The sequence below is a fragment of the Etheostoma spectabile genome, chromosome 22 (genome assembly GCF_008692095.1).
Source record: "Etheostoma spectabile isolate EspeVRDwgs_2016 chromosome 22, UIUC_Espe_1.0, whole genome shotgun sequence".
NCBI lineage: Eukaryota > Metazoa > Chordata > Actinopteri > Perciformes > Percidae > Etheostoma > Etheostoma spectabile.
In genome coordinates this window covers 15891131-15913091 of record NC_045754.1, presented here as the reverse complement: position 1 = coordinate 15913091, position 21961 = coordinate 15891131, and the positions used below count along the sequence as shown (strand labels likewise).

At 39.3% G+C, this 21961-nt stretch overlaps 2 protein-coding genes across 4 annotated transcripts in view; one reads left to right on the top strand and one right to left on the bottom strand.

Moving 5' to 3' along the window:
- Positions 1–569: 569 nt before the first annotated feature.
- pign (phosphatidylinositol glycan anchor biosynthesis, class N) lies at positions 570–14276 on the bottom strand. 3 transcript variants are annotated; one of them, XM_032503475.1, is made up of 29 exons: positions 13836–14276; positions 12785–13036; positions 12100–12221; positions 11876–11974; positions 11550–11656; positions 11068–11192; positions 10837–10967; positions 10603–10722; positions 10457–10497; positions 10253–10312; positions 9952–10044; positions 9562–9617; positions 9211–9289; positions 8716–8898; positions 8488–8627; positions 7947–8046; positions 7692–7784; positions 7183–7274; positions 6865–6970; positions 6669–6777; positions 5588–5690; positions 5403–5505; positions 4733–4819; positions 4405–4460; positions 3124–3199; positions 2835–2908; positions 2095–2137; positions 1915–1967; positions 570–1749 (listed from the first exon to the last, which is right to left on the bottom strand). In XM_032503475.1, exons 2-29 carry the CDS (start codon positions 13009–13011, stop codon positions 1626–1628), a joined length of 2802 nt encoding a protein of 933 aa, XP_032359366.1. In that variant the 5' UTR covers positions 13012–13036; positions 13836–14276; the 3' UTR covers positions 570–1625. The 3 variants fall into 3 exon arrangements, with proteins under 3 accessions (XP_032359366.1, XP_032359364.1, XP_032359365.1); XM_032503473.1 differs by having other exon boundaries at positions 13914–14276; XM_032503474.1 differs by having other exon boundaries at positions 14010–14276.
- Positions 14277–14523: 247 nt separating this feature from the next.
- relch (RAB11 binding and LisH domain, coiled-coil and HEAT repeat containing) overlaps positions 14524–21961 on the top strand; it is a 35232-nt gene continuing 27794 nt past the window's right edge. Inside the window, 1 exon segment of the mRNA XM_032504399.1 lies at positions 14524–15120. Within this exon segment, the coding sequence (XP_032360290.1) occupies positions 14670–15120 (451 nt within the window). The 5' untranslated portion in view covers positions 14524–14669.

Genomic DNA, 21961 nt, shown 5'->3' with positions numbered 1-21961 from the left:
CCAAATTTTACTTAAGTGAAAGTAAATATCAATATAATTTACAAGTTTCCAAAAACTCTCTGTATATCTAAAACAGGAATCACTAATATTCTGCAGAAGTCGTGTTTGTCATGAGTTGCTAGACACATCTTATGGTTCAGATGCCTATTAAATCTAACTTAAATAGTTACACTTATACATTAAACAAGACAGCCAATATCCCATGCTATACGTTACACTACGGGGTAAAAGTATTGGCCAATTTAAAAAAGAAGTGAGAGAGGATGTGGTTATTATCTATTAATCTTGCATGAACATACAACTCCGGATGATGACTTTGCAGGGCTCTGAGTTTGCAATGAAGCTTAAATGTACGGCCATGTTATTTATTAATAAATTCAAACACCTGACTGCATATCCTGACACACGGAAGCAGAGCAAAACCCCTTGTAATCACCCTGACCACAAAGCAAGATCAGATAATTTTCTTAAGGTAGCAGTAATTCTAGAATGCAGCAAATATTAGCATTATCAATTGTAATGATCTGTTGGAAAAATAATGTCACATATCAGAGCAAGATTTTTTTTTAATCTTTTATTAAAATGTAACCATTTTTGCAGCTACATTCTTATTTACAGACATTTATGAGTTTTCAAATGTAACTACACAAAGCGTTGGCCACCGTGTGCTCAAGCCCAATGGCTACAGTTACACTGTGTACAACACACACTTTATGGACATTCCTGTTTCCATTCCACCACCTCAGTTTTATTGGTACAAACATAGTACACACAAACACATAAAAAACAAAACAAAAAACAAACTAACTTTTCCTTCTGAACAATGATATGTTTAGGCAGCTTCACTGGATATAGTGTTACATACTTAAAGTAGTTATCAATTTTTTGGGTAGATCATAAATCAGCACTCTTGGCAAAGGCATAATTTACAGTCATAAATGCAAGTGTCCTTAGTAAATTTATCAATGATTAATGTAAAAACAATGATGTTGGAACAGCGACTGATTGTAAAAAAGAATACAGTGCCAAAAGTACAGCGCAAAAATCTTGTCCTATTAAAAACATCTATCCAAGGCACCCGGATATTTCCATTAGTAGAGCGGGCGCCCCATATATAGAGGTTTACTCCTTGATGCAGGAGTGATCCAGTTGAGCTGGGTAAAGGATCCTGATAGCAAGGTTCTCATTGGCTAGCTGTTAGCCAATCAAAGTCAAGCTTAGCTTGTTGAATATTAATGAGAACTTATGCGTCTTCCTGCAGGCTTTCTATACCATGCCAGAATCGCTGGAAACCGAGCATTTTTTCAATGTTAGATCTTCATACATTACCACAAAGTAATGAAATACGTGTGGCAGGGTACCTTTAAGCAGTTTTGATAGGAAAAGTTAAAGCATTTGGCTAATAAAGACATATAAGAGGGGATTTCCAAAACAATTTGACTAAGTCGCATGAGACATTTGTACAGCACTGTACAGTATGTTGAGTCCTAAAACATATATATACAAACCCTGGCTTAATAAGACAAATGATACATGAAAAGTATCAACAAAAAAAGTCAAATAAATACTAAACATTTGGTTGACCTAGTATGTGTGCATCCACATGCACACACAAGCATGTTTACTTAGGGAAAGTGCTTCTTAGATCTCCTCCACAGAATGAGTCTTTGTGAGGTGAAAATGTGTGTGACCACACTGAGCAACATCAGGAAGATGGTCATCGACATCACTATCACATAATGACTAATGCTGAAAGAGACAGAGAAATAAGTTTAATGTGTGTAAATGTACGGATCAGAGATAAAAAAAATAAGGAACAAGACACAAGGAAGGAGGAGAGACAGTGTGTGTATACGAGTCAAGTTATTAATTAGTAATTCATTCAGACTTATTCTATTTAAAAGTTAACCTTACCTTGTGCCAATGTCTAACCAGCTGCCGTAGTCCTGCACCAGGAAGAAAAAGTGCTGAGGAGAGGAAGAGTTGTAAATTGATTGTGTGAGATTCACGTTCATTATACTTAACAGGAAAATATCATCACAGTGCATCTTTAACCCAACATTCAACCCTTTCCAACCTTTCACATAGCCTTACCAGAGCCATCAAGTCAGAGATGACCAGGACGATGAGGAACAAACTGGAAAAGAGGAACAAGAGACAAAAGTACCAAGGTACGAAAGTGTTTCAAGCAAGATCTTTCATATTTGAACATACACAGCAAAACACACTTCATGTACAGCATGGCAAGTAAATTGACAACCTCCTCCCACATACAACATAATACAAACTAGAATTACCACATTGCGGTTGTAAACTATTTCTCCACCAGTCAAGTTGCAGTTTACATCAATGTCTGTCCAGACTCATATTATAAATGTATTGGTAAGGTATTCATTGTATTGTTTGGCCAAACATGGATACTTTACACACATATTCAACAGAAGATCTACACAATCACCACAGTTCCAAGGTGGGCACCCAAGATTAGTGTCATCAATTCAGTATCCAACCAAATGTCTCCCCTTCAGTTTTCTGAGTTATAAAGATACTTACTATTTAGTATTTTGAGCTGACTCATGGTTTAAGATCTCTGTCTGACACAAATTCAGTCTAAAAAGCAAATGTCTGTATCATATTTAAAACTGCGTATAGTGTGACAAGATTAAGTGCATCCTTCTGTTGGAAAGTGTTCCGACACCAAGAGCAGACTTTACAAGTACATCAGTCCCACAACCACGGGACAATACCAGATCAACAATAATGGTTTGTGACTCAACAGATTCTAAAGCAGAAGAGTTGAGTATCTTATTTTGAAGGCTACAGCGAGCAGTTACCTTCTTGATGATAGCTGTGTTGCAACTTGGATGGTCTCAAATGTACACATCACTATTATGAATGGAATGATAACCTGGAAGAAAGGACAAGACATTGAAGATTTAATGAAGTAGTTCAGAAAAAATAGAACAAATTGAGAATGAGGTCAAAACATATTTAATCAGAATCTGCAAGACTACTTCCCTTTCTTGGAAACTTATTTCTTGTGCTGAAAGAAAGCTTAATGAGGGGAATATATGGATGCACAGCATATAACCATAAAAAGAAAGTGACTTAAAAAAATGCTACCTTCCACATCATCAGCCCTCCCATGATGAAGGGGTTGAAGACAGTGAGGAAACAATAAACAGATGCTGGGTCAAAACTAGACAAAAAGGAGAAAGAAGCAGAGGACGTGACTACAGAAAAATGAATCATCATCCATTCAGAGCACAAGTCGGTCCCAGGGAAACCATAGATAGCTCCATAGATTTATTTACAGTACAAAGAGACATACCTGCGGAAGCCCCGAAAGGCATGGTGATTTTTTTTTTTTTGTGGGCATTCTTGGCCAATTGCACAATGAACTATCCAGAGCCTACATGTGACAACCATGTGCGCTGTCCATAGCACTGAAACAGAGCCTGATAAGGCTCTACAGAATGTAGTTAATATTCTCCACATTGGTCCACGCAAATATGAGCTTGTTTATTAGAACTGCAATGATGATTGTGTAAACCAGACTTGTTGGCTAGTATTAATTTATACGTGTGGTGGGCTAATTCTAGTTTTAGGGTTTTGTATGGGTATTGTGTTTAACGTTACTGCAAAAAACATGTATCGATCTCTCTTGCTTGCTCAGTGAGTGGGAACCTAGATGTTGGCAGGTGGTACTATGAAATGAGAGTCCTGCTGGCGCTTGTGCACAGTTCCCTTATGTTATACAGTGGGCATTTGCAGTTAACTGAGAAGGTAAAACGTTCTGTATGCTGAATTTATCTGAACTTTTAATACCCTTAGTATTGTGCACTGTGAAAGTGTTTCATTCTGGATGGCTTTGTCACACACACGTGTCTGTACATACACACACACATATATATACACACACACACACATATATAAATATATATATATATACACACAAACACACACACATATACATATAAACACATACATACATACATATATATATACACACATACATATATACACATACATATATATACATATATATATCTATATATATACACACATATATACACACATAAATATATATCTATATATATACACACATATATGTATATACACATACATATGTATATACACATACATATGTATATATATACACATACATATATATATACATATATACACACACATATATATACATATATACACATATACATACATATATATATACACACATATATACATACATATATATATATATACATATACATATATATATATACACATATATATACATATATATATATATACATATACATATATACATATATATACATATATATATATATATACACACACATACACACATGCACGCACAGACAGACAGACACACAAACATACCTATTGATGGAAGCTATGTTCCCTGTGCCGAAGAAAGCTGTTATTATAAAAAATACCTGTAGAAAATGCATAGTCAAGGAACGATCTGAAGCAATCTTAAAATATATTAGTTAATTATTTTTAATTATACCCCTCAAACATTCATTTTATCTTCCATTCTATTTCAACTTTTTTTAAAATAATAATCTAGTTGGATGTAGTTTGGCCTGCACACGTGCAGACTCCATTAAGACAGAAGCCTTACTTCCAGATACACAGTTAGCTACTCTGGTTTTTTTTGTGTGTGCTTCAGCTAATGTCACTGTTGCAAATACCCTAACATGGATACAAAAAAATAAGATCTTCTGATGTCATCCAACTTCAGCTGTCGGATCTTGGTGATGTCAATGTTTGCAGAGAAATCAATAGTGGAGAGCTGAAAGAAAACACACACACAAAAGTATGATCTTACACATGTGCATACACCCAATCGCACATTCACGGCCAACCACCTTGATAACAATTAGTGTGAACATGTTAAGCTTATGTAAAACGATCACAGTATGTCACCATGATAAGGGATTTCCTGGTTTGATTGATAAAGAAAAGGTCCTTAAAGGTGCGAACAGTAGATGAATGTTAACACCAGAACATGTCAGCCCAGACAAGTAGAGGCTCCAGAGTGTGTGTGTGTGTGTGTGTGTGTGTGTGTGTGTGTGTGTGTGTGTGTGTGTGTGTGTGTGTGTGTGTGTGTGTATATATATATATATATATACACATACATACATACTGTATGACATCAGAATTTATAGTCACACACTTGTCTGATTATTGAAAATAGATAAGATTATTGAAATTTAGATTTAATTTAAATGTAACACTTTGAGATCTATTGATGAAAAGTGCATTATAAATAAAATGTATTATTATTATTATTATTATTTTGCCATTCATTTTGTCATGTAGTTTACGTTGCTCTACAAAATCTAAGTTTAAAAACATGCATGTATCGCTTTCACCTCTTGTCTGCTAGAGACACCCTGAGCGAGCATCGCTTCCTGTTCAATGTTGATCCACACAAACATCAACCAAGATAACACAGGGGGGAACAAAGCCTCTGACCTGGGTGGGAGAAAACACACATTAGAAATTTGATCATGTTGTAACTTTGCTGTGATGCTGTATGTCATATTTCTTGTCCTACCCAGTGCTGAGCAGTAGATATGTGGCCATGAGAGAGAGAAATATGCTGAGGAGTCGGTGGAAAAGTCGTGTAGAGCTCAAGAGTGGAACCAGCATTGACGATGCTGAGAGAAGACAAGAGACAGGTGAGGTATGCTGGGTTGTACAACTTTAATTTTTAGAAGGTAAGGTATAATATGCAATGCTTTCCTCAAAAACAATGTATAGATGTATAAACAATGTATAAAAGTAATTCCTCACAAGTAGTGTGTGGCGGTGTCCGTATCTGCAGAGACTCTGCACTCAGCCTGGATGCTCTCTTTGTTATTTATTTTGCCGTGTGCGGGATGTTTCTGGTAGTAGTAAAAGAGCCTTTGGGCCCTACGTGCGTGTGTGTGTGTATATGTGTGGGGGGGGGGAGGTTTTGATATATTAGCATACTTTGCATAGCTCTCGGTTGTTGGAGCTATCCAGCAGAGAGCTGCGTGCAGGTAACAAAGAGCAGTATAAAATGCAACTTGCTAGTTTAAAGTTAGCACTAGCAAGTTAACTAGCAGTTAAGAAATTGGTTGTATAGCCTGTTTTAATTTATTTTTTAATAACCTTTATTATGCTTTAATAACATTGTGTTTAACGGATAGTATTACATTCGTCAAAATGTTTGTTCTCACTTACTAACTCAGTCAAGACGAAGCTCTGCATTCACTCATAATCAGACGATGGTGCACCTTCCTGCATACCTGTGGTTGTGTTTATTTGTGCCTTACAACATAATGGCCGCTAAATAATATGGGAAGAAGCTTCTATTCCTCTGATTACATGCTTTGTACGGCTCTCCTTCTCTTCATTCACTAGCTCACTCAACCACTGCTGTGCCAACTGAAGGGCCAACTTTGGACATTGTGTTCCATACTCACTACATATTCCACCTTTAAAGAGATGGGATAAAGCCAGGACTCAAATAATTTTATGTAAATATTAAATATCTGATCAATATTTAAAAAACAATTAACATAAATTATATTATAATCTCCACAGGAAATTCTACAGTGAACATGGACAGGTCACAAGTTCCTTGTGCTCACTCCCACCCACCCACCTACCTAATGTGGTCCAGCTGATGATCTGATTAAGAAGGGGCAATCCCTGTTTCTGCTGCAGGCTGGAGTGTGTGAGAGATGGCACGTACGCACACACTGCCACATGGAGCATCTGCAATTTGACAGGTAAGCATTTATGTTTTAGAAAATGCAATGACACAAACACAAGCACGCACAACATGACCTGTACTGTAGTTACCTGGGTGACAAACTGCTGTCTGTCACTGAGGTGCAGAGGCGTTCTCTGTCCTGATGACCAGAGGTAACAGGCTAAAGTGAAGAGAGTAAGTATACCTGCACAGGTACTGAGCAAACAAATATCATATGTCACCACATTATTACAGACATGTACCACTGTTAATTAGCAGTGTATTTGATTGAGATTCTCTGTCTCTGACTCCTCCATATTACATATCAAATTCAGTTTGCCAATCTTAATCTGGCTTTTGAGTTTTGCCATGATGAGACACTGTGGTAAACTTTCCGATTAATGAAAGCAAATAGAGGAAGTACTCACACCAGATGTACGTTAGGCTCTCTGCCCACAACAGGCATGAGGGGGAAAGCAGCCAAACACAGACACCCCAGAAACCAGCTCAATGAACGGAACTACACATGGACAAGCAGTTCATATAGTTAGATACTGTATGATGTCATACTGTAATTTAAAACTATAGTGTTTAGTTTCTGCTGCCCCCATGAGGAATTCTACATAATAACTACAAACCTGTTGGTGCGTCCACATGATACAAGCCTCCTTATCTACTGATCAAAATATTTTAATTTTTTTTAAATGTATTTATCTGTTGATTGAGGTTATGACACATAACCCTGACTTGTCTATTTGGTAACTAACTCAGTCAAGAGCAGGAAATTCCGCTAGGTGTGTCCAAGCAGGAAACTGTAACTTGTTTGCCCAAACTTTGTGATGCATCACTTTCCATAACCTTTTGGTGTGGGAATATTCAAATACATTGTATTTTCCTGTTTACATTACTGTGACTGCTGGAGCAGTGACATAGTTACCTTGGCCTTGCCAAAAATTCCTGACATGAAGGGCCAGAGAGAGAGGAAAGCCAGGCCCACAGTCAGCATGGCGCGATGGAAGAAACTCACCACCTGGGGGCAGCACAGGTAAACAGAATAACCTAAATAGCACACAATGAGCCATATATACTTTTTAATGTTTACTGTATGTGGATGTCAACTAAAGTCTATATTAGTGCACTGAAGCAGAAATATGCCTCCAACTGTACATTAGAAGACATTACAGACTCCTACCAGTAGCTCGATCCCAAACGCCACCAGCACAAAATAGCCAAAACATTTCCACAGGGGCAGAGAGGGAGCTGAGCGAACCAAATCTATTAGAGTTTCGGACCTGAAATGGATCATTAATGAGATTATTTTTCCTGTGGTGAAAGGGAGACAAGAAAGAAAACGGCAAAGGCCATCCTTTCATACATTTACAGAGGAGAAACATGAATGGATATAACACCACTTCAAAGGATCTAATCAACACCTCAATGCAGCTGTCCCTGACATGCAGGAACAAGCACGTGTGAGGTGAATTACATTCAATGAAAAACTGCTAAATTCATTGATTGTTGAGATCTCCCTTGATGTGTTTTGATATGTAATGATTTCCTGTGTGTGTGTGTGTGTGTGTGTGTGTGTGTGTGTGTGTGTGTGTGGCATTTGCTCCACCACTCTCTGAGAACAGAATGCAGGCACTATACACACTTGTTTGATTAGACTGAGAAGTATGTGTCCACGTGTGTTTTTAATCCAATTTACATTCTCTTTCATGTGTGTTACTCACTCTTTCAGGACAGAGTACCACACAGGGACAGGCAGTAGGCAGTAAATATAGTAAGTGATGGGGCTCCTTTGGATAAGCAAGAACACAGTGATCACCACTGTCACACATATACACACCCTGGCCAGGGTATAGCTGGGAATCTGCACACATACACAGGAGAAACACCAAAAATATAATTCAACAGGACATTGACGTTTCATAAACTTGTCTTGGTGGAAGTGACCTAACCTGTTTGAGGAGACTGGGGTGTCGGTTGAGGCCGGCATGAGTCTTCAGTATGACTAGAACAACATATGAGGTCCAGCCTACAAATCCCAGCACCACACTGCAGCCTAGGAAGAACCTGTCATAGGTGTGGTAGTAGACCAGGCCCTCCAGGGCATTGGATATCAGAGATCGGCACAGAGAGATCTGACAACAGACAGACAAGGGAATGCTTTAGCAAAAGCAAATATGAAGATTAATCAGCAAGGGATGTAAAGTAACAACATAAAATAAAAAGAGAAAGCATACATGGGGATATTGATGTAGACAACATTTACCACTAGGTTGGCATCAGGCATAACAGTGACCAACCTTTGTACTGCTACAGCTGAGTATCGTGCAACAACGTTGGTCACTACAACATGTTCCAACACCAGCCTATTGAATAAGTGCTTTAATCCACTTGTACAACTCTTAATTTACCTATAAGATGCATTGTATCCTTTTCCTAATACTTACAGCATCTTCATACTTCTCCAGCTGAATCAGTATTCTGGCCTTGTGAATGAATTCTGCTTGTTTTGACTCAGTCAGCGGTCTGGGAAAACAGTGAGACAAAGCAATAAAGACAGAGTGTGTGACATTGCATTTGAATGTGGGCTGAAATATATTGAAATACTGTATATAGCTTTGTACTTCAGTATTTGCCATTTGTTTAATACTTTAACTGAAAATATTGTCAAGCTTTGCACACTGTAATCATGATCCCTTGGTAAAAATGCTTGTTTTTATGGACTGAGCAAATAAAAAACAATGGTAATTCACTAATTTGCAGTTATTACGAGTCATTAACTTAATAATTGTACTTACTGGTATGTGGTGAAGAGAAAAGACAAGGTTGTCTCCTTTTTTTGGGCCATTTTCATCTATAAAAACACTAAAAACTCAGTCACCATAGATTTATATAAAATAATTACTATATTAGAAGACATTTGCAGCAATAGACTTACTACAACTTAGACCTTAAATATGGCACAGTGTTAAAAGCTGGCATTGTTATAAACTATAAAAGTAGTTTGGAGATATCTAGTAAAACGAACATATTAGTATAATTTTAACTGATCGTTACAATTGTATTGCTAGTAATACCTACATATTTATTGAACAATTAAGTTGACAAGTGATTATTTTACTGGCCTTTGTGACATACTTATGGTCAGCATGTCAGTAATACCGTGGCAGAGCTGAATACTTTCATACCTTGTACTGCTCTAGTACTTGAATAGCATTGGTGTACATGCTCTCTGCCTTAAACTGGTCACTGTTGTTAAGATAGAGAAGAGGTAACACACCCTGAAAGAGACACAAATACACATAAAAGGTCAGGATGAAGATGTTTGGATGCATAGTTTCTATTGAACAGTATAACTGATTGTCACAAACATGGGAGTGTTCTTTCAAAATCCATTTTGGACAATTTTAATGATGCTTACTTACAGACAACCTTCTAAGATAAAAATTTAAAATAGTTCCTTTGTACTTAATTTATCTCTGGACTTACAACTGAATTAACAGGAAAGGGCACACCGATGAGAGAAGCCATGAGGGGGGCGATGTCTGCCTGCAGGAAACAATGACAACTAGTTCAATTTACTACCTGTTGTTCTGTGAGTCACTGGGATCATTGCTTTCATATTTTTCATATATAGTGGTAATAATTGATGACATTGACATCATTAAACAGTGACATGGTCACAGTCCTTACCTGATTGACGTCAACTCTACGAAGGTGCTCCAGTTTCCAATCTGAGAGAAGCAGTAGGGATACAAATCAGAGCAATAATGTCAATAAAAAACTAGCTTGAGAGACATTGTCGCAAGTAGCTGTGAGCACAGTATGTGAGGTAGCACCTTGTAGGTAGCCATCGTTGAACGATTGGGGTTCAGTGACTTTGCGGGCATTACAAACTCCGGCTCCCCACACCACTAAAGGGGTGAGTGTCTCAGAAGGATGGCCTGCACCGTGTGAACCTGGAGAAAAAAAAGCCTCCAATGAATTTATATGCTGAAGAACAGAATTATAGTTTTTTTCATTCCAGACAGTAAAAAAAAGCAGTGGCACACATATGCAAACGAGTGCCTTACCCCAGTTTGTCATGCCATGATCAGAGGTAAACACATAGGCTGTTCTGCCGTCATGACCAAAAAAGTCTTCTACCACAGACACCAGTTCAGCTACGCCACTGTCTACTAGACCAATATTGTCTAGGTACTCCCTAGACAAAAGACAAAAATTCAAGATAAAGATATCAAAATGTTTTATGTAATGTAGAGTGCAATCAAAACAAGAAGAACTCCTAATAACATGTCTCTTACCGTGACATTGGTCTGTGTGCATGTCCGTTTGTGTCGATGCCCAGCAGATGTAGAAAAAAGATATTCTCACCCTCGAGCAGACTGGCCTTCAGACTGGAGTTAGACTTTGCTGACTGAAAGAATGACTAGTGCAGAAAGAAAAACATAGTTGGATTTGTTCAAGATGCCATAAGCAAATCCTTAGTGATTGTACCAAGGGAGTCTGGCCCTAACAGTAACAACACATTTCCAAAAAAAGCTTGTTGCAGCAGTACTATCAGTAATGACTTCACGTGGCATCAAATTTTAGGACATGAAAATGCATTATTTGATCACAAATTACATAAACATGACATCATAAATAAAACAATGAATATGAAAGTGGAAAATATGAGCTTTATACAAAAGATTATCTATGTAAAATGATATGACTTAATCAGAAGTTACTATCAACAGATTCACCACAGCATGCATCATTATCGTTAGTAATTCCACTACCATACTTTGACTTGCGTGAACACCCAGGTGTCCAGCCTGGAGGCGTCTGTGGAGGCAAAGTCCTCCTCCTTTGCTGGATAAGTGTGAGTATACACATGTTCTCCACTGGCACCTGGAAGAGCAACAGCACAAAATGAGCTACGTTACAAGGAGTTTTAAAAGTTTTGTTCTAAAGTAGTCCAAACATTTAAGCAATAATGAAGAGTAAAATAATGGAATTACTGAGCTTAAATGTATAGTCTTTATCTGTGACCTTTTTCTTTTATATTGATTAGGTTGATGGTTCTGAGGTGTCGTTTGTGTGAGTGTATGAATGTGTGTGCCTGTGTACCTTTAGCAAACATTGGCAGAATATCAGGGCTGCCCCAGCACCAGGTGTGTTTGGTCTCATTAAACACCGAGTCAAACTCTACAGGATTCTCCTTCCACCCTGAACACACGCCAAAAAGGTGAGAGCGCGAACAAACACAACAGTAGTCATCCATACGGACACATACACAAGTACAGCATATAACATTTTCACATAGTCTTTTCTGTATTAACATGCACACCTACCTTTAGCAACAGCACTCACATCCTCATAAAAGCCAGCGATGAGAGCAACATGACCGGGACGAGACTCAGTTGGCACGTGTGTGTGTGACACACCCCAGGTACCCCTCTCCTCCATCACACTCCTGATATTGGGAAACACACACAGGCGTTCACACACAAACACCAGTTACTCAGAAATTATGAACAAAGCATGAGAATTAAATACACACACACACACACACACACACACACACACACCTACATATATATATATATATATATATATATATATATATTTATCATCTTTGCTATATTAACTGTCACAATATACACATCACAAAAGGCTGCGACATATCGCGAAAGATACTCAGAGATTCTTTTGTGTTAGTTGAAAGAACATTTTAGTAGAAAACTACACTTTAAAATGAAACTGTTATTTTTTTTTAGTGCTGTCTTTTATATTCAATGCTAAGTTCAATTTGTTCAGTTGAAAATAAAGTTATCTTCTGCAAGCAATGTGTTGTATTTTAACAGAATACTGAAAGCAGCAGAAATGCAGAACTGAGTACACTTAAAATATGTTTAGTTATTGCAAGTAATATTGTTATTGCAATATTAAACAACATTATCGCATATTGCATACTTTCCACATATGGTGCAGCCCTAAAATACACCATATCAAAGCTCAACTCTGTATTTTCCCAACCTCAAGTATGGAGCCCTGGATGAGCCGTTGGGGAGGAGTGTGAAGAGACTGTCTGCTCGGAGACCATCGGCCACCACTAACACCAATCTGGAGGCGGGGGGTGCCAGCGGTGTAGCCTGGGGTGTCATGCCATGGACCAGGGGAGAGGTGAAGTAGATGTCAAAGATCGAAAGGAAGAAAACCACGTGGACTGTCAGTCCGACTAGGAGGAAGGTGATTATCCTCATTTTGAGAGTCAACACCGAGCTGGGTCTGCAGAGCAACCGGGGAGGATAGAGATGGAGATAGAGATGGAGGAAGGAAGATTTAATGCATTTGCAGGTGAAAGAAGATGAGAAGAAGAAGGGACAGAAATAAAGACATAATAAAAATGACTATGGACAAACAAAGTTATACAGTTCAGGATTAAGATATTAGTTCAAATAAAAATGGTATACAAAGGGTTCAGTATTATATTGACTAGTTAAAGGTCCCATGGCATGAAAATGTCACTTTATGAGGTTTTTTATCATTAATATGTGTTCCCCCAGCCTGCCTATGGTCCCCCAGTGGCTAGAAATGGCGATAGGTGTTAACCGAGTCCTGGGTATCCTGTTCTGCCTTTGAGGAAATGAAAGCTCAGATGGGCCGATCTGGAATTTTGCACCTTATGAGGTTATAAGGGGCAAGGTTACCTCCCCTTTCTCTGCTTTCCCTGTCCAGAGATTTTGGCCCACCCATGAGAGAGAGACATCATGTCTTTCAAATGAGCAAAGTGGCAGTTGGCAAGCTACAGACTTAGAAATGTCACGTCCTAAGGAAAGCTTACTGAGGGACTGCCTCTAGTGGCTGTAATTCTTCACCAATGCTGAATTTTGGGAAAGAGACTTCAGATATGGTTTTAGGGGACCACTAAGGCCTATCTAAAAACATCCAAAGAGCACCATGGCATGGGAACTGTCATGGGACCCATGTGAAGTCTGATTAAGGGAGGGGTAATGTCACCATATGCCAATAGCCAATTTGCAAAAATAGTGAGTTCATAGTTCGATACATTTCAATAGTAATTTACCTATTGGGTCAGCAGTCAAGCTTGTTTACAAGGGAGTGGGAAAAGCAGTAACATATTCAGGCCACGCAAAAGCATTACCTGTACGTAACGCCAGTGGAATCCCCCAATAAAAACGGGGGACGCTGTCTCGTTGATGAATGAATGGGAGAAAAGAAATATCAACTATTCATTCTCCTGATTGAGATTCCATTGTATCTTCGTAGATACCCAATTAAATATCCAGAAAGCCCGACCGAGGCGTTGTACGTGTACAAACCAAGATCAACGTAATCTTTAAGTGCGTCTTTTACAAAACCAACTGTCCCATATTCTCCAGTAAGAAGATTAGTACAAGAAATGCAGGCACCATGAGCATCCACTTCCTTGTTGTGATCTACGTTGACGTGTGTACTTTGCAGCTGAATTCTGGGTACTGTAGTTAAACATTTATTCCCCAGCGAGTTTCCTTTTATGATTTTTTTCAAAACGCCTTTTAATTAAAAAAATAATAATAATTAATTCGTTTTATTGTCTGAATGTATGTGTTACAATGTAGTTTCACCGGAAGTTGTTATTTTCACATGCCTTTTTAATAAAACAGCAAAGGCTATGAGCTGTCAAATGTGCCCTGCCCAGTCTTCCTTTCTTTTTCGCCGTTATCCAACCATTTTGTATTATCCCATGAAATAGGCGGGCTTTGGGAGAACATTTCTCAAATTTGACCAATCACAGCTTCGCATTCCACCCCCGTCAAAGCCGCCTACCAAGCCATAGCTAGCTTGATATCCATTCAGGAAGAAGTGGGTCTGATTAGCTTTGCTATCTTAGATTGCTAAACATCTTTATAGTGCAAAAATGGCGTCGGTCAACCCGTTTAATCTCAGTGATTCTGAGGAAGAGGCTGAACGGCGCCCCAATGAAACAGTTCACACAGAGAGAAACCAGAGTGAAGGGGCACCAGGGCCGCCACCAGGTAATCCGTTCTCCCCGCCTGCGGACGCCGAGCCACCGACGCTTCTGCTGTCTAGCAACCGGACGAGCCCCAGCGGTGAGGGCTCGGTCTCGGTCGCGGCCACCTCCGCTATGGCAGGCACCGCAGAGACACGGATATCAGTGGATGGTGTCGCTGCTCAGCTATTACGGGACCAATACATTCTCACGGCCCTGGAGTTCCACACAGAACTGTTAGAAGCAGGCAGAGAGCTCCCGAGGCTGAGGGATTATTTCTCTAACCCTGGGAACTTCGAGCGACAGAGCGGCACTCCGCCTGCCAAGGACCAGGTACTCGGACCTGGAGGACCACTGCGTAAGTAACGTTAGCTGCTCCCAGTTCTAGTCACGTAACTGTCAGCTAGCTCCGTCTTTAAGGCTGCATTATACAACGTTAGCCCAATGGCTAGCCAACGTTAGCTTAAAACACTGGATTTGGAAGCCAATCGATCGTGAGATAACGTTATCCTTTTGCTGCACCTGCCTTCCTGCCTGGGTTTTCGTGGGTCAGCAGTGTAGGCTTGGTTGACATACAGACTACATTATCTGTTATAGACTATAAGAAGTATTCTACTGTAATGGAGCCCTCTAGGGATAAACATGCCCCCCCCACACACACTTTTGTAGGTCAGAGGGAGGTCAGAGGTCAGGATCAGCTACAGAAAGAAAAACGATTGCTAATGAAGCAAGTTTGAAGAGAAGGCTGCAGTTTTTAAGAATTGTGTCTCCACCTCTTGCTTAAGAGGACAGTGTATTGTATTAGCTGTTTTGCTGCTTTGTACCAGTTGTTTCTAGGCCAGGGAGATAAATAGTACTTTGGTTTATTGGTCAAGGATGTATAAGTGTACCACTGTCGTCCACTTAAGTGACTCCTGTATGGACTGTCGTCCACTTAAGTGACTCCTGTATGGGAATAACTTGCAGCATTTAAACGGGACTTAAAAAACTGGACCCATAAACACACATGCCATGATCATTGTAACCATGGTGACACCCCATGTCACAAATAAATAAAGCCTGCTATAGAGCAGCAGGAGTAGCATTACCATAAACTTTAAGTCTACTGTGGGAGCAGGGGTGCATGACATTGAAGGGAATGTGAGTGACAAAACCTTTTCTTCTGGCCCCTTTTTACTGAAGTGAGTGGAGCAATCTATTCTCTGTTAACATAGACCTATAAGGCACCAAAAAGCTCCATCTGGTCTAAAAGTGGCAAACTAGCTGCATTCAAAGAGAGCTAGAAAGGTATAAAATACAGGATATTTTGACTGAGCATCGAGAATTGAGCATCTGAAAGCCTTGTATAAGTGTAACTGTTTGGGGTCAAGGATTGTAATTGAGTTGAAAGTGATAATGTGTATTAGAAAATGTCCCTCTATGCACATTTTATTAATTGGATCCTCTTAATGACTCTTAGGTTTTAATGGAGATGACTCAGCTTGGTATTCTCCAGTGTAGTGATTGGATCTGTCTTGTCAAAGTATATGTATCTTCGATCCAGGAGAGAAAGGAAAGGAACAGTGTCAGTGAGCCTCATGGATAGTTACACACCCACCCTATCTTTTAAACAATCAAGAGATACCCACAAGCAGGAAGCACTATCTTACAGGCTGTGAATTGAATAGACTTAAATCCACATCCCATTGTTCAGTGCCTGGATTCAACTCAACGTAACAGATCTTTACAGTCTTCCTCTCTTGCCACTGGAAAAATAGGTATTTGGTATTCATTTCTGTTAATCAGTCCCCATGAAGCAGATGCTCTTTGCATCTTGTCGATAATCTAAGTCAGGGGTCTCAAACTCAACTTACTTGGGGGCCGCTGGAAGTAGAGTCTGGGTTTGGCTGGGCCGCAACAAGTATTCCAAAAAAACCCAATTATTTCCTCCAAACAGGGCGCGGAACTGCTGGTGCTTTAAGCCCCTAGATCTGATATGGTTGGTGAATTTCACAACAACAGACATCACATTGTCAAACCTCAGGCATTTGCCGCAAAGAGTACTTAGCTAGCTTGACAACCGTTACGCCGCTGTCAGGAGACTACTACGGTAGCCCATAAGTGACAAGCGCAATGACAAAAAGTTTCAGAACGCGCGGGCCGCACTAACACTTAACTTTGATGTCAAGTAGGGGGCCACAAAATATCATCCCGCGGGCCGCAATTGGCCCCCGGGCCGCGAGTTTGAGACCCATGATCTAAGTACAATAGAACCAGTGGATGTGGTCATTCATTTCTGATATTCTCCTGATTAATTCCAGGATTTAAATCAGTGTTTGAGTTCCTGATGGGCTCAGAGTATGACAGCAGCGCTGCATTTGTACAAGTTGAGAACAAGGCAAGATGATGAATTTTCATTGTATAAACTTTAAGCAATTTTCCTGCTGAGGGAACAACACTGTATCAAGGCTGAAGAAAGAGAGGATCTGTTTTTTATAAACAAAAGATTTATTTCCCCTTATTTAGATGCTATAGCAATTGACAACAACCTGATGTCTCAGGATACTGTATAGCGTTGAGTTTGGGTCGAGGCAACTGGCCTGAGGCCAGTCTGATTTACCTCAACTGGTGTCAATCCATATATAACCCTTCCAGGTCAAATCAAATACTTGTGTAGACTGACTTTCTATATATATTTTAGAGACCACAGAAGCACACAAACACAACTTTGAGCTCTGTGTGTTGGCTGCAAACATTTGGTGGTTGCATTAACAAAATCCCTAAAGTTTTGGAGCATGGTAATAAATGTTTTATTATGAAATCTTTGAAAAGCATGACAGGACTTCACAGCAACCTTGTTGTGAAACTGGCAGGAAGGTCATGGAGAAACAGTGATCTCAGTTGTATTAGCTATTGATGAGAATAAAGGTAAGAATATAAAATCCCACATTCCTGATAAATATCATCTACCATATGTAGACAAGGAGGGGGGGGAATGAAGCAGCTGATGGAAGTTGTTAAGGGAAAAGGCGCTTGACTCAAGGCAATGTCACTTTTCTTTCTAGCATAATCTCATAGCCAAGAAGTCATGTGATCACTGGAACGATCTTTTTCTGCATGTTTGGAGGTTAGAAGATAGAATTAAGTATTCTTTGATGAAGGTAAAGGGATACCGATCCAATGTCTTCTGTTGTCAACTGTGCTGTTGTGCCGATTTTCAATACGATAGCAAAACATTCAGTACCTTGCTTTTGTCTGCGTGATTCTTAAGGATTGTACACTATTATTACCCTACAAAAGAAACAAGTTATATCAGTCCTTTTAATGTATTATTGTGTTGGAATAATTTTGGTCTGCAGAATGTTATGCTTTTTAGAAGGTTTTGGAAGGATGCATGGGGCTTCATATGATTGCATGGAGTGTGTAACTTGGCATGGCATGATAATTATCGCTCATTTAGGGTTCCAGAGAGTCATCCTTGATAGATAGATAGATAGATAGATAGATAGATAGATAGATAGATAGATAGATAGATAGTGTGATTTGGGGCTGTGCAATTCCTCAAAATGTAATCGTAATTATGATTTTTGGCTCCCAATGATCTCCAAAGCTGAATAATCGAGAATATCTTTTAGCTCATTAGGTTTTGCCAGTAAACTCTTATTTTGCTGTGTTCTAAATGGAAAAAAAGTTTAAATCGAAAAAGTTTAAAGGCCAATTTCACAGTTGCATATGTTTTTTTTTACTGTTAATTTATTTAACTTTTTCCACTGTTTTTTAAGTTAAATAATTGGAACGTCTTTCCAGAAGAACAAGCAATTGTGTTAAAATATTGTGATATTATTGACCGAATAATCTTGATTTATATTTTTTTCCCCATAATCGAGCAGTCCTAGTGTGATGCTAGTTTGCTTGGCTGGTCTTTCTATGCTCAGCCTTTAGTTCTGTAAACAGTTCTTTAATAGCACGGTTCATGTATTTGGTTAGGGTTCTGATTCCACAAGTATCCACACGACCAGAGACTGTCAGCAGCTGTAAGTAGTTGATTGCAGTCAACGTGTGTATGGATAATGGCTGTGTCACAAGCACAATTGTATCTGCAGCTGTTGTTCTAAACCACATGATCCACAGTAGGGCATCTCTCACCACCTTGCTAATGTGCAGCATGGAGGCATGTATAGTTCTCTCTTCGCCCTAGTCAGGTACATATTTGCTCATATGCGAGGAGCCTTTGAGGTAGCATGCAATGTTGCCGGTAAGCTGCCACATTTAAGAAGTTGTTGTGGTTTGCCACATGAGACATAATATGGGATACCCAAAAGTGGCAGTATAATCTAGGGCTATCAATATTGCAATATGAGACTACATATCGTATTCGATTTTGGATAGCGTGATATTATAATATGGTAAGTGTTGTCTTTTCCTAGTTTTACAGGCTGCATTACAGTAAAGTGATGTCATTTTTTTTACTTACCAGACTATTCTATTATTTACCTGTACTCCACTAAGTCATTAAATCATTCCTGAGGATTGATGGTTATTAATCAAAAGTATCATTGTGTAAATAAAATTTTGTTAAAGCACCAATAGTCAACTCAATAATCCCAGGACATGAATCAGACAGCTAATTTGTGCCTGCTTGTTACAAATCTGTAAAGTTGGCACAAAGGCAAGCCAGGCCAAACACACCACTGTGAGCCTGGTCTTCCTATTATGTGTGTGTAGATCTCCCTTAGTAGCACTGCCTATTAGTTGGCCCAACCTGACATGCACTTACTCTTTTTCATGTATTCTCTCTCTTTATAATGTCTCTCCATCCCTTCTTCTGTCTGGGTCAGGGAGTTGTTATTGTGCAAGAAGGCGATTAATGATATTGTTGAAGTGTTGGCTACCCTCCATTTTGTGTGTGTGTGTGTGTGTGTGTGTGTGTGTGTGTGTGTGTGTGTGTGTGTGTGTGTGTGTGTGTGTGTGTGTGTGTGTGTGTGTGTGTGCGTGTGCGTGTGCGTGTGCGTGTGCGTGTGCGTGTGCGTGTGTGTGTGTGTGTGTGTGTGTGTAAAATTAGAACCATGTTGGTGACAATCATGCCCAGTTTACATTATACACAAGCACATTCATAGTTACATTTCATTTCAATGTTGGTATTTTGAGACAACTGCTCACACAGGTTTGTGTGCCTGCATGTGCTGCATGTGCATCCTTTCAAATTTATTTCCTATTATTTCATCCCATTTATATTTTTGAAATAGCTGACAGTCATGGCAAGACTTCCCATTAAAAGAGCTTATTGGCTACCTTCTGACAACCATCTTTTCTTGTCTCCTCGTCTTGTTTCTCGTCTATGTATCTCATTGTTCTCAGACTAAAGTCTTGCTAGTTGCTTTTCTCCCTATCTCCAATTTATCTGCTTTGTTTTTTTGCCAAAGCAGAAAAATATATTTTTCATTATGTTTGTCTAGTTTCCACTTTATTTTCTGTAAGAAGCTTTTGATGGCCTCCCAATAGTTTTTGTAACCAGAGAGACAAAGAGGCATTCTTCATTCAGTGTACAAATAAACTCTCATTTGCAGTGTGTGCTTGAATGTGAGATGGTCACACTCATGTACGTGCAGCAAACTGCCCAGCAGCAGTGCACTGCAGAGGCGACAGTCTGAAGTGTCAGATCCATCACAGGCCAGACGGTATTCACTACCGGCACAGAACTGAAAGGTCAGCCAGGAAGAAATACTAACTTGTTTTTTGTAAATAAGGGCACACACACACACAAGCCACCTGCTCCCGCACCTTGGGGAATTACAGGTTTTTCTTCCTCCTCACACGCACACAAAGACATGCATACAAAAACTCTAGTAACCACTGGTTCACAAAATAGAATTCAACCAAACACACCAAAACTCCTCACATTATCAGGAAGTAAGGACAGTTGGAAGCCTTCTCCACAGGAAACAGCGTTAACATGACGGCATCTTATCCGAACAATGACACACTCTGTCATACTCACAGCCAATTCCAAAACACTCTCGCCGTACAGTCACAAGACTGAGAGTGTGTGTGTGCTTTGTGAAGCTGCATGGTCATACATTTAAACATGTGACGCGCACACACAACCACACTAACCATATGCATTTACTTTATATACTTTTCTGCCCAAATTTAGGGTTGTTACCATCCAATATTTAGTGATTTTCCACACACAACTTTTTTCCTTGCTCTAACTATCAAAGCAACATTCTTTTTTTCTTTTTTAAAAGGTCTAGTTCCTTTGGAACATCAATTAATATTAATCACCATACTCAGACAAAACACAGTAGTCTTAGGTCAAAGAAATTAAGGTCACTAATTGGTGTGAGCTAATTGAGAAAAACCAAATGGTTCTTTTTTAAACTTGTTAAACGCAACCTAAAAGGCAAAGGTGTCACTCAACCTGCAAGTGTTTTTATTTATTCTTATTTTTTTCTCCAAAATATCAATCAGTGATTTTATTCTCAGCTTCACTACTTACAGTTACTCAGTCACAACTCCTGGTTTAAAGCCAGTCTACATACTACCTTTGGCTTGACCTTCCACTGTATCTTGATATCAGAGAACAAATAGTCCAATATTGCACTTGTATTGAGGTGGAGGAAAACTAACAGCAGACCAGCCTACCTCAGTGAAATAGGAGAAATAAGTATGCTTCTGTATCAGCTTCATTTGTTCTTGCAGTGAACGATACTTTTTGCAGGTTGTCGGTCAGAGATGTATGTTTGGAAATGTCCGTTTTCCATTAAGTAAAGGTCTCAGTGAAGTTATACATACATCCACAACGTTCCACTTTTGGGATTGCTCCGTTGCTGTTGGAAAATTTCGCCAGATGAACCTCTTTTCGGACGGATGTCCGTTACTTTCCGCTTTCTTTTTGTCTGCATTCTAAACTTTGGTGGATATCTGAGAACTATAGTTAACTGCTCCTCAGATCTGTGCAGGGTAAATCCAGACAGCTAGCTAGACTACCTGTCTAGACTATCTGTTCAATCTGAGTTTACTCTCGCACGACAAAAGCAACTTTTGAACTTTTGAATGTTCCACAAAAACAAGTTCCTTCTCAAAGCTATTTGGCAACAGCACCGTGGCTCTGTCCGGCGCTTAGAGCCACCCATGACGATTGTGATTGGTTTAAATGAATGCCAATACACCAGAGCACGTTTTTCTCCCATCCCGGAATGCTGTGTGGAGTAGCCAGA

Excerpts from the sequence above, each read along its gene's own strand:
- pign (XM_032503475.1), bottom strand. The coding sequence starts at position 13,011 with ATGAGGATAATCACCTTCCTCCTAGTCGGACTGACAGTCCACGTGGTT. Across the intron at positions 10,045-10,252 it reads CCTTTCCTGTTAATTCAGTT|GGTGTGTTACCTCTTCTCTA; the intron begins GTAAGTCCAGAG and ends TGTCTCTTTCAG. Across the intron at positions 8,899-9,210 it reads TGGAGAAGTATGAAGATGCT|ATCTCTCTGTGCCGATCTCT; the intron begins GTAAGTATTAGG and ends GTCTGTTGTCAG.